This window comes from Pieris napi, chromosome 6 (genome assembly GCF_905475465.1).
Source record: "Pieris napi chromosome 6, ilPieNapi1.2, whole genome shotgun sequence".
Lineage (NCBI taxonomy): Eukaryota > Metazoa > Arthropoda > Insecta > Lepidoptera > Pieridae > Pieris > Pieris napi.
The window spans coordinates 4,251,564-4,268,764 of record NC_062239.1 but is presented as its reverse complement, the minus strand read 5'-3'; the positions used below and the strand labels follow the sequence as shown (position 1 = coordinate 4,268,764).

Below are 17,201 nucleotides of genomic sequence, written 5' to 3'. Positions count from 1 at the left end.
ACGTTCTTCCTAATATATATGTATGCTATTTAAGTGAGACGTTGATGGAAATACATAGTGTTATTTGGTTAAAACAAGTACTACACATTAAAATCACATCTTCATAAACGCGTGGCAAACTACAAATATACAAAGTCTCAATATTTTAGATAGTCCTGTAGTAGATAAATCGTAATAGTTATGTTAGCAAGCACACAAAATGTTTGAACATTAAATTTCAAATAAAAAATTGTGTGATGGAATTTTATACAAATTTGAACTTATACAAGTATTAATTAAACTATTTGTCCGACGAAACAAGTTTTTTGCATCTCAAGCTATTCCTTCGCAAGGCCGGATCGCCTACTTGCCTATTAGTTTGAGAAGTGATCATGCAACAGATACATAAATCTGAGACTCAAACCTAAAAAAATTGTAGCGCCACTAATTTATTCATTTTATTTTACATTTTCCCTATAGTATTTAAGTAATAATTGCCTGGAAGAGATGGCATGTTGTCCTCATAATATTTTCTGTCAATAGAATGGGTTATACTAATAACTTACTACATCTCTACTAATATAATGAAGAGGAAAGGTTATAAATAAACTCGAAACTACTGGAAAAAAATTGTACCATAACTTCGTTTCGATTTAATATATTTTTTTACTTATCTTCCCTTTTTAGTATCTACATACCAACAAATGGAACATTGTGCTATGCTACTCCATAGAAACTGTTCGCTATTCCGGAATAAAAACATAAGTGCTAAATAAAACTAAATTTCAAATATTTCACCATAAAATCCACCAGAGGTCAAAGAATAAGTAAATATACTCGCATTGGTCCAGCCGTCTTCGTGTTTTGAGCTTAGCAATATATTTTGCGATAAATTTTTATTTATTTTGATGTTCACAAAAAATTCCGCAAGAAGTCGTTAGTAATATTGCAGACTTACCAAGAATGTGAGTGTCCGGACACCGGCATATGACTAAATAGTGTGATTTTCCAGTCCTTATGTTTTGCAAGGCAAGTAATGACCAATCCCGAGGGGCACGGCACTCTCTCATCTCAGAAACAGCTTCACATGTCTTTACCAATGTCACTGCTTTCTTCGCGTACTGCAACAATATATGTTAACCTAAGAAACTATATGTTGACATGCATAAGAGTAAAAACTGTACCTAAATGATTAAATGACTTATTATTATTATTATTATAGCATTATCGTGAAGTGCGTGTATTAAGTTATTATGTCTCTCTCTCTCTCTCATTTGTATTTGCAAACTTGTTGCAAATTTGTTTGTTCTAGTTATACTATGGTTATGTTGAAACTTGTCTTGCTCATGATTGAAACAGTCAATTTTTAAATTGCTAATTAGTCCTGTTTAATCCAAAAACCAATTGGGCGTGGCAAGCCATATTTTAGCCATATTTGTTTGACATACTAGGTGCTATGTTTAGGCTCTAACAGACTCTGTTACGCTATTATATTATCAGATATTTGGACAGCCTTATGAAAGTTTTATTTTATTAAAAAAATGTTCTGGATTCGAATCCCAGCGCAGACAGCGCTGATTACACGCCTATAAGGAAAACTGATAACTTAACAGAAATCTTAAGCCATTAATTTGTATACTGTATTTTACCTATGCATCTAACAGCGTCTTATTATAGATATTCTTGTTCTATAGAAAAATGTAAACTTCTTGAAACTAGGCTAATCTTTGAGACAGCCCTGGATAGGCCTACCGCTATCTCGTAAGAAAGAAAACAGTTTACCAATAATAACACAGTGAAATTGATGTCATGATCCCACAACATCAATTTGACGTTGAAAAATTGTTGCAACAAATGCCTGCTGCATTTATAACTGTTAGTCAACTTTATACAATGTTAAGCGATGCTTCTGAAGGAAACCGTTAGGTTATAGCAAGTAGTTGTGATCGGCTAGGTGAGTTATGTAAAAGGAATACAAAGGAAATTGGGTTACTGATATCCTGACTTATATGTGATTCTTTTGAGTCTTAATGCTTTTTGCATTAAAATCGTTTCAACTGTCAAGAAATATACAAAAACTATATCGATATGATTCAGAGTTTATTTTTAAATGTATCAAAAACTCATAACCAAGTTTTAAAAATGCACTCTAATTAATTTATCGTCTTTAACTGCAAAGCAATTAATTTAAAATTAAATTAAAAAATACTCACCTATTCTGTTAGACTATTCCATTTTCAAACATATTTTCTCTAGCCAAGAATAAAAAAGGAACATAATAAAATTCAATTTATCCTCTTTGGTCGTGTGGGCAAATCGCATTAGCCATAGATAAATTACCTTCTTTTTGGAATCTGTGGTAAGGCGCGTGGTATGCAGGTCGTCGGCGTTGAGGCTTGCCGAGCAAGGGTCCCGGTATCTCGCCGGACAGGCGCACAGTGGTTGAGTGTAATTCAGACGAACATAAACTGCATTACACACCTATAACAATTTAAAGTTAAATATCCGTTCCCACATCGCTCAGATGGATTTTGACACTTATAGTTACGCGCAAATCGTGACTGTTTAGTTGCAATGAAACAGACACGGAAATGTGTCTGCCCCAAACCTCAGTATGAACAGATTATGGTTCTTTATTAAGAGATCAAAAAGTATGTAGTCCATTTATGAATATAGATGAAATAATTTTGAGACCACAACTTTTTGACGTATGTATTTGAATATTAGTCGTCCTCGGTACATCACATACATTAGAAAAAAAAATAGACCTTTCGCCTGCAGCTTAATTAGTTTAGGATATTACGTAGATTAAAACAGATAGTCTATATAAAACTTGCACATTTATATTACGTACAATTTATGATTATATGATGATGATATCAATTATCAAATTCAAATAATAATCCCCTTTTATTTGTGTATTTACTCTTCTGTGGATACTTTTTCTAATTAGAATGATGTTAAATAACCACTTTAGTCCGTGCCAAAAATTATTCGTCCTATTCGTATATCGATAAAATCATTATCCTGAATTAATAGTTATAAGAGTTTTTATTTATAAAATATACTGTATTAGTATCGCTATACTTGCAATTTATAGGTACGTATATATTGACATTCGTTTACAGAAGTGACCTAAATGCAAATGTATCTGTTGGGACAAATCAGGAAGCATTTCAATAAGTTTACCTGTTGAATGGCACATTCAGGCAGCAAATAAATGTGTTGATTGTGAGGATAGTAGTGGTACTTCGTCGGTTTCGCCAGTACAGATGTCGAGCCGGCTGGTAATGGCACAGTCTGAAACGAACATTTCACTTAATACAGAACTTAAATAATGACTCAGTTACGTCACTTCTGTTGAATCTTCTGTGACTTTTTAACCGAACAAATTTGCTGGATAAAACTTTAAGTTACATAAAGTTAAAAACAAAAGAATATAAGATAAACAATTCGAATTGCACGTCCATTTCCCGTTAGCTACGCAAGTAACGATTCGGTGTATTAAGCCAATCCCGAAATCCATTTGAATCTTCATACAGCTGATAATATCTGACCGCAAGATATTTACGATTTACCGGGAATCTAACGCGTGCATAAGTCAAGCGTATCTGCGGGGTAATTTTTTTTTGTATAAGTAATATAACGCGATGGAATACTTGTTTTTTTTTTTATTTATTAAAGTTTACCACATCATACATAGTACTACATCTACGGCATATTTTACAAAATCTTCCATTTAAAATGTATAACAATTGAAGTAAACATAAGTGATACAAAAAATATAAACTAAAAAATACAATCAAAATATATACAAGATAAAATAAGCATACAATAAAATTACCAGAAATTTTTGGTAAAGCAAAAAAAATAATCAGCAAAACAGCGAATTATGTTCGGGAGAGGCACCCAACAATGCTTTCTCTAAAACCGATCAGCCCACTACCGATTATATCCAGCTCCGGATAAGCGCCATTCAATCCGTTAAAATCGCGAAGAATTCAAACGAAAGGTGCCTGAACTCCTAGATTGGTTTTTGCAGAAGGAATTTGGAAAATAGCTGATTTTAGACCTAGGGAATGTAAGGGACGACAATTTTAATATCCTGTAAGAGGTCACTGCTCTGTATATTGAGTTTTAAAAATAAATAGATATTTAGACCAAGATATCTAAATATAAATTCGTACGGCATGTTACTTTTGCTCATAATGATGTTAGAAATATATGAAGCCATCAAAACCTGCAGACGTGGTTATTAATTATCGACACAATGATGGGAAAGATGTCGGTCCGAACGAGGTACCATTCATCTCCCCTCTGAGAATCTTTCCAACTATGTCCTCTGATTGAACTCGAGCTCTTTGATCTTTTGCGATCGACATTTTTCTTCCGGGGGTTACATTTAACGTGAGGAAGAAAAGTTATTAGTAAAATTTATCGTGGATTTAGAATGATATTTTAAAAATGGAATCGCGTAGATTGATTGTAATTGGTTAACAGCATTTCAAATCCACTCAGTAAGACCCGTAGTTTTTTTTATATTTGAATAAAGAACATGAAATTTAAATGAGGATGCCTACAATCAAATATGTGGAATAATTTAAATCTGAAGACGTAAAGTGAAATACATAATTGCTATCGCACGGTCGTAATTTACAACCATCTTCATTGATGTTGAAAACAATCGATGAACGTGTTAACGTCAACACTAGAATGTAGTTAGTTAGCGAAGCGTAACGGTTCCTCCAGCTCTCTAGTTAGTTTACATTGTGCTGCAATTACTACATTTACCTGCTGCGAGGTTTAATTTTGATAAAAATCTTGCAATCGTTATATCTGCTCTAGTGACCCGTATCTTGATTGTTGACGCTGTTCACTCACAACAAAACTTTCTTGTACGTGCTCCGGCACTTACTATACTAGACTAAATCGGCCAAAATTGTGCTGCTATCAATCATACTAAAAAGTTGCGTTTAACTTTACCAAAAAATTTTGTCTCTAGACGCATTTCGTAGAAGTAATGCAATTATTTATGACAATAGTATCTCTGTTTGCACTGTTCGTTATTATTTTCATTCGATTGGTACGTTACCATTGAGTGTTCTGATTAACTTTTACTTTTAAAACTGTTATCTGCCGAGAGCGTAATTGCTTTCTTTGACTTTTCCTTTGCTTTCACCTTATATTTTGGTGACTTATAATTTGCTTGTACAGCGATTAATTTCGTTAATGAAGCTTAAATGAGGGCACTATACGGTGAATTAGTCATAATTACTCCTTGCGTAATTAGCGTTTTATTCAGTGGAACTGTAAAACAATGTTCGGAGAATTGTGGTAGAGAAATCACGGTGGAATCCTCGGATTCTATGTGGCCCACCGGACGTCACGTCCTGACGAGTTGAATGGTCGATGTTGTCGATAATCGGTAGAACAATTCGATCAACACCTTCGTTTGGATGCGTATCGTTTAAGAAAGAATCGCTTTGATATAAATCGATTTGTATACCGTTACGTAAGGTCACCCGAGATGGAGTCAGATCTCACGATATGTTTACCTAAAATGTTTATCTCGAATCGCGATCTTGACATGATCCGAACTTCGTGCAACCTGCAATAGTAAATCGAGATGGTAAGGTTCAATGCACTCTATTGTCTACGTTATATATTGTTAACTTTGTGTCGCTCCTATAAAAATTTTCATGATGAACTTCACAGTAACATTTTGAATGTTTATTAATTAAAATTCATTGTTTATCTTATTTTAAAGCTTTAAATTTAAAAATTATGAACAATATTTCGGGTATCGTTTTTTAAATTATTTTATTTATCTACACTTTTTTTTCACAAGAATTAAATATTAATATTAACAATAGAATTTTAAAAAAAATAACCCTAATAAAAAAATAAAGATGATAATACAAAATAATCCAAGATATATTAATATCTACTAATCAAAATTATAAACTTACTAAAACAGAGAGAAAAAATAACAGCAAATGTAAAGATACAAACATGATAATAAAAAATAAAATCTAATTTTTATCTAACATTTTGTAAATTGTATTTAACAGAACTCTATAGCCATATTGTTAATGTTTGAAATTGAAATTAAATTAAATATGATGTCAATCAATATACAAACCACAGAGCAGTATTGAGGACAGGAAGCGGATAGTGAAACTAATAAATCCCTTGAGTTTAAGCTTTTAGGTTATTAGGTAGGCTCATTAGGTTTCTAAGCAAGTCCTATTCATATGATAATTAAGGCTGTGATATTTAATTTTTCTAATCATAAATTTTACCAGTTAGCCTAGTGGCTTTGCGTGGCCCTTAGCCTTGGTTTTATATACTAGGGGGCAATCGTGTAGGAGGCTCATCTGATGTTAAGTGATACCGCCGCCCATAAACACTAACATTGGGCTTGTTGGTCCTTTAATTCCTGGCTCTGGTATTTTAATTAATTCATGAAGGAAAACATCATTACGAAACGAGCAAGTATCAGACATAGAAAGATCTGCTTGTCTATAACAATCGTAAATAAAACAAATACACAAATCTTAGAAAGAGCAAAGAAAAAATAGCACAAGTAAAATTCATTCTAAATTTAATGTAAGAGTAACGAACCTGAAAAATGTTGCCTGTTTATAAAATCTATTTTGCCTATTAATGTGTATAATCTTGCTTGACAGGCGTAAAATTCCCACACCAACGTAATGTTGTACGCTAGTAATATTCATATAGGTACTAAAAAGATCTAAGACAATTAATAATTAAGAAAATGTTTCATTCATAGTCGAAAATAAAAGTTCTTAATTTAAAAAATATGATACTAAATTAGATATTTGTGTATTCACAACCGAATCAATTTTACTTTTTACTTTATTATTCTTTTAATAATTTCTAACATAAAATATGTGTTAGACTACGTCACGCTTTTAAAAGATATGTTTATATGATAACGAAACCAGTTGCATTGATTAATCAAGTTTTAGCTACGAAACAAGTTCCTGATCTACCTCAATACGAATTTATATGCACGTACGTTAAATGTACGGTTACAGTGTGTGATTACTTCCGACGTTTGAGCATATTAGCATACGTCATCGAGATATGTGATTACGGTAGTGCTTTTTGTCACGTATTTGTAAGTAATTATTAAATACTTGATAAATACTCGCTTTTCGTCGTATCAAATTCAGAAGTAACACGCGTTTGACAAATTGATTTCTAATCAGCTTATGTATGCATACTTTTGGAGAGAAGTATACTAAAGATAGACGGTTAAAAGTCATTATATTAGACAATAAACTAAAGTAACTATCACAAACTAGAGAACACAATGGAACCATCTGGGAAAAGAAGAGTGGGCAGACAAAAAAAAGGTGGGCTAATGATTTGATATAAATAGCAGGAAAAGACTATTGGAAAAGATAGTCATCTGGAAAGGGTTGAAGGAGGATTTAGCAATAAGTACATACTAACAATATTTGAAAAAATAAGGTTATGGAAATTGAAAAAAATGCGTAGGGTTTGGATAACCGTAAAGTATTTTGTATTTTTAGATATTAGAGTGTATATTATATATAGAAAATCAATAAAAATACAAAGTTTGTGTTCTATGACTTGTCCACAGTTATTTTTGGTAAAATATATTTAATTTTTCTATATATGGTGAGCCTGACGTGACTGGATAGAAATCTTTCACGCCTTGAGAGTTTTCCTTGTGTTTAGGCTCTGTCATAAAATATTTATGACGGAGCATATATTTTCATGTTTTTCTTCAGATTTGTCATATTTAGGTCTTTTCGAATTTTCTATGAATCATCAATTTTAAAGCTTTATATATTATTTTAAAAACTAAATTTGAATATATTTGATTTGATTACGGGATCGTGGTCAGCGAGAGATTTCTTTTGTTTTATGATAGGGGGGAAAACGAGCCTACGAAACAGCCAGAACAGAATAGAATAAAAGGCAGCTGCCGCAGTCCACGTACACTCATATTAGTGGGCTAGTATTGGGCTAGTTACCATTGCCGGCCTTTGTCGTAACTTAAAATTAAAAATCATTTATTCATATAGGTAACAAAATGTACACTAGAGAAAGACGTCAGTAAAGAAACACATATTAAAAGCTTTAATTTTACATTTACTGCCAGTTCTCAAATCAAGGGCGTAGAATGGAAGAGAAGAACTAGCAATAAACTCTTCGCCACTCTTTTTGATCGCCAAGTTTTTTGTTTTACAAAATGTTTGTAAGGAGCTGCAACCATTACACCATGTTACACACTAAATTATTAAGTACATTTAAAGGTGTTATTTAGACATACTTACCTTAACCAAAGGCAAATATTATACCACATAAACACACCATTTATATTGTTTAATATTAGGGCCGTTAATTTTGCAATCACTATCAGCCGCATCTAGCAAGTGCCTTCGACTTGTTCTTATATAATTGCATACGATGTAATGCCGCTCGTCTAGTTTTATTAGTTCATTGGCATGTTGGAGTTAAATAGATTATATTTGCGTCATTATTATGAAATGGTATATCGTATATAACTATGCTATACCGTTATCCTTTACGTGTCGATTCAATTCCTTTTTAATATCAAGAAGGAAACGAAACCAAACATTCACTTATAGAACAGGGGGCAAACGGGTAGGAGGCTCACACGATGTTAGGTGATACCGCTACCTATGGACGCTCTCAATGCCAGAGAGTACGCTCTTTTCTTGAAGAACCCTAAGTCGAATTGGTACGATACTTCAATGGTCAGCTTCAGGTTCCAAATGGTGGTAGTGCGCGGCAGAAACTGCCTTACAATACGCTCATTTGTGGAAGAAAATTCACATTTTCAATATATACATGTAGTTTCTTATTACGCTATTGTTGTATAACGATACAACCCATAGATAAAATATCTTGTATTAAATATTCTGCGATGCAATGGCGCTGCACGCTTGTTCGCGTTTGCCCTGTAACCGGATTATTGCTTCCGACATTTTTACTGTAATTATCTCATGCTATTTAAGTCAAGACGATGAGATAAAATATAGTGTGAACTCGTTTTTTATTAATATGTATAATATTAAATATTGTAAGTATGGACATGTTAGTATGGCAATAATCATTAAGTGAATTGCACATATCTGTATAATTAAAAATGAATCGTAAAATATGTTGCTAAGCGCAAAAATCGAAGAATATATACAAGAAGAGGATATATTCGATTAATTTTTCCTGGAAATCTGAAGATGGTTTTTTTGGAGAGAAAAGTAGGTTTTTATTCCGGAATAGCGACAGTTCCTATGGTGTAACAAAATGTTCCATATAGCTACTGAAAATGTAGGTAACCAAAAAATCATATTAAGGCGAAACAAAGTTCGCATGGACAGCTAGTATATATATGTTTTAAATATTTACTATACATATAACATATAAAACAGTGTTGCTAAAATTTTACTGGTGCAGGCAGCGAGATAATGGGAAACATAACATGTATGTCAAATGTAGCATGGTTATCTAAAAGTCATGTTAATCTGAAACAATACCAACATGAAATACGTAATGAACTTCATAGATTAACGATTTTTTAATTGTCCGTTGAGTCAACTGACAAAAGGGTTGCCACTTCCTATAGTGGTAGTTTCTAAATATTTTAAACTTTTACTGTTTAATGTCGTACTTTTTGTTGTTACTTTTTCTATAGGTTGGTGTATGTAATGTAATATAGTTGCCGCATTGAGATGACCCGTAATGGCAACTTATTTGGTTACATAAATAAGCTCTCATCCTAGAATATAAGCGATAATAATAGTTCTGCTATTGCTGTATAAGTGCCGTCATAATGGGATTAATTACGTCTGGAAATTATTCCATTTGACTGGTCATTTAAATCCTGCAAGTGAGAAACTGAATCATTTGAAAATGTTATTATAATTTATTGAGTTGTTAAAAGGTTTTTTAACACAATATATCATTTGAAATAATGCTCTTGCATCTTATTAGAATCTGCATTCATTCTTAGCGCCTTTATGTTTTAAGGGAAAACGTTGCTTACATGTATGATTTGCTTAGGTAAAGTCACATGTAAAAATGCTTCTGATGGATTACCTTCATATAATATTCCAGTAACGCAACATTTACTAGTATTAGCTTGGCCGTATCAAATACATGAAGTAACCTAATCCGGAACAATATTTTAAGGTCTCAAACCGCTATAGAAACCTGTTAAACTTAAATGCACTTTATAAGGGAATATTAGTAAATACTTAGGTTCGTGAGCTCTTTAGAATATCTGTTGGAATTACTCTGCATCTTCTGCCCAATTAGCGTCCAAGTTTCAAAGGATTCTAATTGCTAACTAACAAGACTTAACAATGTTATCTTCGAGTCGACTGGAATTCAATTCACGGAAAATGTTAAAGTACTGTGACTATTTTGTTATACACCTTTTAAAAGACAAAAGTGTACAAAAGATAAAACTTTAATTATTTCAGTTTTTAATTCTATGAGATTAGTTTTTGCTCATAGTATAAACAGAAATCTGAATTTTTGCGTTTAGCTTATTGCAAATGGGCTTGACGTAGGCAGTTGATGGTCATCATTTGATGGCTATGGTGAATTACTAACACTGAACTTATTTCCGGTATATTAATCCTAAAGTAAAAATGTTTACTGACTGACTACCCTTATAACTGATTATTATTATTTGATTCTTGGTAAACGATTTTTAATTCAATGATGGTATAACGTCATCGATGGGGCAAAAAAACTTTGGAATGGTGTTTGAGGAGCATTTGGCAGCGTAGACCGGCCTCCCATTAGGTGGACATATGACCTGGTGATGGTGGAGGTAAGGCGTTGGATGCAAAGCGCGGGAAAACGGTCGTACTGGAAATTTAGGGGAAAAACCTATGTCCAACAGTGGCCTCAAGACTACGAACAAGTACTCGTCATAATATATCATACATATATGAAGTCGCGAATTTTTCTTTCATAATTAGTCATTTTAATACCTCTATAAGTTGCTAGTGCTATAAAAGACCAGATGCTAAAGTTAGCGACACTGTGATAACAACTACCGTTGCATCGTGTTGCTAATTAATTATTTACTGATAAAGCCGAACGTGGCGAAATTCTAATGAAGCTATAAAATTGCGGCCAACGCTGGAATGTCTTCGAATGACGGGAATCGTAATGTGTGAATTTATTGCTGTAAGGATGAACATCCTTAAAGGTAGGACAATAAATTAAAGCTACGTCGAATGTGAAATAAAATAATCTAAGTCGTATTCTAACTTAAATAGCTTAGTATCAAGTTACTTTAGGTAAATCGGATCACTTCGAATTTATATTCAAATATCTTCTTGTGCATTATTTCGACGATAATTATTTATTTATTGTCCGCAATGTTGCAGCTATCATTATTTAATCTGATAAAAAACAATTATATTAAAGATATAAGCCAAAGATGGAATACATTAATATATACAAAAAGATAAAAATTATTAAATACATTTATCTAAGTAATACCTAATTCGGCTGTTAATAAATAGTTATCCATTCGAGTTTTTTTGTGTTCTTAGTGATTTATTTTTAGACTACGTTTCTTGATTACAAAGTAAGCCGTATTGGCCTAGTGATTTAAACTCTGAGGTCGTAGGTTCGATTGGCTGTGCACCAACTGTTTTACGTGCGCAATCAACAGTCGCTCCTATGGTGAAGGAAACCGGAGCATACTTTAAACCCGAGAAGTCGACAGCGTCATAGGCACAGAAGAATGATCACTTGTCTAATAAGAAAATTAATGAACCCGAACAGATCTAGAAATTTGATAACCAGACCTAAAAGGTGTAGCCCTTTTTTTTGTTATAACTTAGGGAGCGTTCAAGTATTGACACCCCCCCCCCTCCATGTAACGCGACGTAACGTTTTTCTGTACCCAATAGTAAACCCAGTGACTCTTAATATAATGTTAACAATAACGTGTAACGCAATCCTCGCCCCGCATCGTAACGTTTACAAGAGGAACACCCCCCCTATTCCTAAGTAGGAAATACTTGAACGCCCCCTAACTCATAAATTCAATAAAGCAAACAAATATTTTAAGCTAACTTAACCTTTGAAATATAGAAACATTGTCTAGTAATTGTCCCTAGAAACGAAGGACTCATAAGGCGTTGATGTTTATCTAGTCACGACTAGCCTATGACCGACTGGGTTCCTAATAGTGCCGTTTCACATACGAAGGAAACTGTTATTATGACTTGTCAGACCTTGCCTATTACAATAATGAAGATATTTCAAATGTCTTTGCATTTACGAGTAGTGAACTTGTGACCCCTTTGTGCTATTGAGTATATTACTTACAACAGAGAGATTTTAACTTCGTTTTATAGTGAGTAATGTTGGCTTAGTGGTAGGGTTTGGCGTGTGCCCTGAGGTTCCCTGAGGTTGTAGGTTCGACGGCTGTGCACCAATAGACTTTATGACCTTCGTGAGGATACCGGCTTGCCTTAGACCCAAAACGTCGATTGCCATGCACAGAAAGCTAAACACCTACTTTAAAAATAAATAAAAAAATACCAACACAGAGAAATCTGAGGGACAGACCTAAAATGTCGTAAAGCCACGGGTTTTTTTAGCAGCAAGTTAAATGTATACGGTACAAGGAACTGACTGTTATAACAAAACCGTCCTATGATTAAGATTTGGTATAGCTAAACGTAATTAAACGTAACCAAGACACAATATTAATCGTTCCGTGTAATAGAACTATTACAAGCGATATTAATCTTCCAACCCATAAATCTGGCGTAGGCTTTTAAGCTAAAATATCTTCTCGGAGTTTCGTTCATTAATTTAACCTCTAGCTGATGCTCTGACTTAGTGGAACAAAAATCATTTAGATCACCACTTTTTAGTACAATATTTGGATTAGTTTAGTTAAATAGTGATTTGCCGTAAAACATATAGATAACGTGAATTCGTTTTATCTATACCCGGAGACATAAATCGGGTAAATTTGCAAACAAATGTCCGTAACAAGGGCCAATAATTCAATGCGTAGGAGCATCTATAGACAAGCAAATCTGACTATAGAAACTATGGCCAAACTACATCCCACGCATTGTAGTGTCTTCCTACCTCAATAAATGGGCTGTAATAAGATAGATGATACACTAGCACTAAATTTACATTTTGCGACACATGTGGCATGGAATGCGAAATAGGCTTTGGTTAATTTGTTTCTTTATTTATTTATTTCATAATAACGATATCAAAATTATTATCATTTAAATTGGGTTATACAAGCAGACCCGGCGTTCTCCGATTGTAGAGGAGAAGATTGAAGAGGAGTTTAATTACAAACACACGCATAGAAGATATATACGATATATAAAATATAGTCTGCGCGTTATACCTGCAATTGAAAGCCAGTGAAAATAGTTTCAATTGTATCATACAAAACAATGAGGCAGTGAAATTGAAGATTTACATCGTAGATATGCATATTATACCCTTATATTGTGAACATTCTCTTCGATAGCTACATCGCAGAATGTGCAAGCGAGAATCTAGTCGATAAGGCGGAACTGATCGTATGTCACGCACCGGGTACTAGCACCTTCAGATTTTGCTCGGAATCTCCCGTGTAATGAATACTTCGACAATCCGTAATTGCCTTGCGACGTTGAATACGGCCCGTAAACGATTGCATTCGATAGAGAATAATAAATCCTCATCCAACACAGCCTTGCTTCGAAACGTGCAGTTGTATTCAATATAAATCAATCATTGCGATTGGGCTCGGAAGTGCGTTGGTGTGTGAAGTTCACATGCTTTCATTTATCTTATTACGATTTCCATCTTGTTGAATATTAGAATTAGATGACCGAATGAATTCGAACCGAGTTACGGCATTTATTGGAAAACTTAAGTTATAAAAACGATAAGTTAAATATAAGAAGTGCGTCGTCCGTCCTCGTTAGTTTTTGTAATGGCGCTGGCGTCACTTGCCATATTCGCTAGGTCGGACAAGGAAGACATAAAGGGATCCCGTTTTAACAAGTCTTACGGTAATCAATGTCGTTATGCTTCAAGAAACTCTCATTTCAATAGTTTTTCAATGAGCTGGTGTTTCTGCTTGGCCTCAATACTATGCCTGATAATTTGAATTTCGAATGTAAATTGAGTGCAAACTTCTGGCTTCGGGAGCGTTCAAGTATTACGTAACGCAATTTTCGGAGATTATTAGACCCCCCCCCATGTAACTCGCCGTAACGTTTTTCAGTACCCAAGTATAGTAAAACGTTTCGTGACCACCTAGTGACTCTTTAGTTACTATTATGCGGTGTAAGTCGAAAATAATATTAACAATAACGCGTAATTCAATCCCCGCCCCGCATCGTAACGTTTTACAAAAGGAACCCCCCCCCCCCCTTAAATTAGGAATTAAAATACTACAATAACAACTTCATTTAATTCAGTTATTGTACACTTTTATATTATTATTATTAAGCCATTTGTAATTTTTTTTGGTAGCATAGTTTATAGCATATTTTAGGATATGCGTAGATTGCCTGGAAGGCATCAATTGCAAGAGTTGATAAATAAATATAGAAAAGTATATTTATATTCACCGTATTTAACTTAGAATTATCTTTAATCAACTCTACACTCGTAGGCTCTTAAAATAGATTTCTAAACAAAATTGTCCGAGAAATGTGTATTTATTTTCCTCTCATCTCGAGTCGCTTCTATAAATTGTTCAAAGGAACGTTTCGCGATAGTAGGCATTGTTTTTACATCGTGGCTGGTCGTTGAGAATTTCTCTCATCGAACTACCATAATGCGCGCATGCCGAGGGTATTGTTAGAAAGTACAATATAAATTTATGTTACCTACATTTGATTTTGTTGTACATTATAAACGTATATAATCCTTATACCTTGCTATTTTAACTACAGTCATCTCTTTTTGTCAAACAGTTTTACGCTTTGATGAAAAGAGACAGATGAGTACTTAAACCAAAAGTGGACGATTTTTGTTTTTATGAATGAGGTTTAACTTCATACAGCTTATAAAAGTATTTAGAACAAATTAGCACCGGTAATAGGACTGGCTATGTAATCCAACGTCACCTAACGTCTCATTAATTGCAATAACCGCTCATATCAAAGTCCATTACTTCCCTCAGCCTCCTCTATCGCAAACTAGTCAGTATAGCACGTGTAATGCTCTAATGGCGGATCGTGCGTATCGAACCCTATCTAACGTTAGCCCATAAACCATAGATCGATACCGGTCACGAAGGTTGCAAACACTTGCTTTTTTGTTTCCATTTCGCAGTTTTCTGAAGAATGTAATGAACTATTAAAATACACGTACGGCTTTGATGCCGGTAAAATATTTATCATAGTAATTTAAATAGTGAATATTTTAGTATTAATTTATTTGTGATGTCAACCTAGGCAGGTCGCCACGCCTGCGATGTAAGTCCTAGTTTAAATATGAAAGTCATTTTGTGCATGAAGGATGAGAAGGGTTTACAGATCCTGTTTGATACTGATACTTAATGTCTGGAATAGATTCGTATCTATTTCTTCCATCTTTCAATTGCGATACGTGGGTGGTGTATTGTGAACATGCAGGCATGTCTAGTACTCGACGTCATACTCTTGATGTGGAATTTAAACTTCGTGATTTAAGGATAACTGTTCAATATCCAAACAATGGTTTTGCAAAGAGTAAAGTTTGTTCAAATATCGTAGTCGTATAGAATAGCTCAACATTTGCGTCGAGTGTAAAATTTATTTTGTGGTATGGCTCAACGCTCGTAACAAAGGAATGCTACCTTAACACTTCGTCCATAAATGTATGTGTATTAACGTCGAAATAAATCTTAAAATAAATTTCCATATTGTTATTGAGGCAAGCGAGAGGTGTAGTGCGACACTAATTCCTGAGGTCGTAGATTCGATCCCTGGCTGCACCAACGGACTACTATCCATGTACACTCGCTTGTACGGTGAAGGAAAGCATCGTGTGTAAACCGTACAAATGTCGATGGCATATGTAAGCCTATTAGAAAAATACTTTAAACAGATATACAACACACTGCATGTTTTTATTCAACATCGCTTGAACGCTAGTTGAAATACACACGAACTATATATTTCTAAATCATTTTTATACCAAAAATAGTCTTGCCTATTTATTTATTATTGTAATTCTCGTAATTTTCGAGAGCTTGAACCTAAGACTAACGCGCGCTTCCATGTCTAATACGCAGACGGTTTTGACACATTCGATGAGTAGTGAACACTAGCTATAATATTTTATAACTCATTACAATTAGTAAAGCTGTAGCTATGTATTCGTTAAACATCTTTATCTTAAACAAACGCATCATAGTTGTGGTCAAATCGTGATTTATGTAGTTGTTACCTCGACCGCAGCTCTTCGCAATTTCTAATTCTCTAGTCTCGTGCTTAAAGTTAGCTAAGCTAGTAAATTACCGCCCGTGATTACCACAGCTAATGCCTGCTGAAATAATAGTCTTGTCTTCCGCATGGGCAAGAAATATTTATTTTTAAGGCAATTGCTAGTTCCGTGTTTCCTTAGTCATTAGCTGCACATCTTTGTGGTGTCTATACATTTTCTTTAGTCTTAGCTGTCTAAATTGATTTATTAGGAGGCGGTGGTGGACTCCTACAATTATTGTTGTTTACTTTTTAATCATGAATCTTGTTATGCGTACGTCTATTAAAATCTATTATTTAACTTTGCGCTAAAGAATTAAATAACCAGTCGTCAATTAAAACCTTTTTGGGATCTTTGGTTGACGACTGATTTCGTTCACAAATCGTAATTGCTTTTAGTTGTAGATTTTTCTAAAGAAAGCTAATTTGACAACGGTTCGTTTCTAATTTACGATACGCAATTGGACTTTGTCGGTGGGGTATTAAAACTGGGAGTTAGTGGCCTCACATAATTTAGTTTTTATTGTGTAGGCTTTTACAATTAGTGAGTGATATCCCAAAAAATATAATGAATTATTAAATAAAAATTCGTAAATTGGATTTGCATAATATTTCTGAAACCCCAATACAATGCTTATATTTATACCATATAAAGAGGCATCTGAACAATCATTGTTGCTTTTTCCCTGACAACTTCGTGCCGGCTCGCCAAGAATTATTAGTTAATTA

The 17,201-nt window shown here is 33.9% G+C and overlaps 2 protein-coding genes across 2 annotated transcripts in view; one reads left to right on the top strand and one right to left on the bottom strand.

Annotated features, from left to right (window-relative positions):
- LOC125050186 (elongation factor-like GTPase 1) overlaps positions 1–17,201 on the top strand; it is a 95,095-nt gene that overhangs the window by 11,210 nt on the left and 66,684 nt on the right. The gene's annotated exons all lie outside the window — the stretch shown is intronic.
- Positions 1–17,201, bottom strand: part of LOC125050187 (zonadhesin) — a 44,517-nt gene that overhangs the window by 3,275 nt on the left and 24,041 nt on the right. Inside the window, exons 2-4 of the mRNA XM_047649839.1 lie at positions 3,169–3,279; positions 2,320–2,460; positions 938–1,100 (exon numbers count right to left, since the gene is read on the bottom strand). Of these exons, the coding sequence (XP_047505795.1) occupies positions 938–1,100; positions 2,320–2,460; positions 3,169–3,279 (415 nt within the window). The remainder of the gene's footprint in view (positions 1–937; positions 1,101–2,319; positions 2,461–3,168; positions 3,280–17,201) is intronic.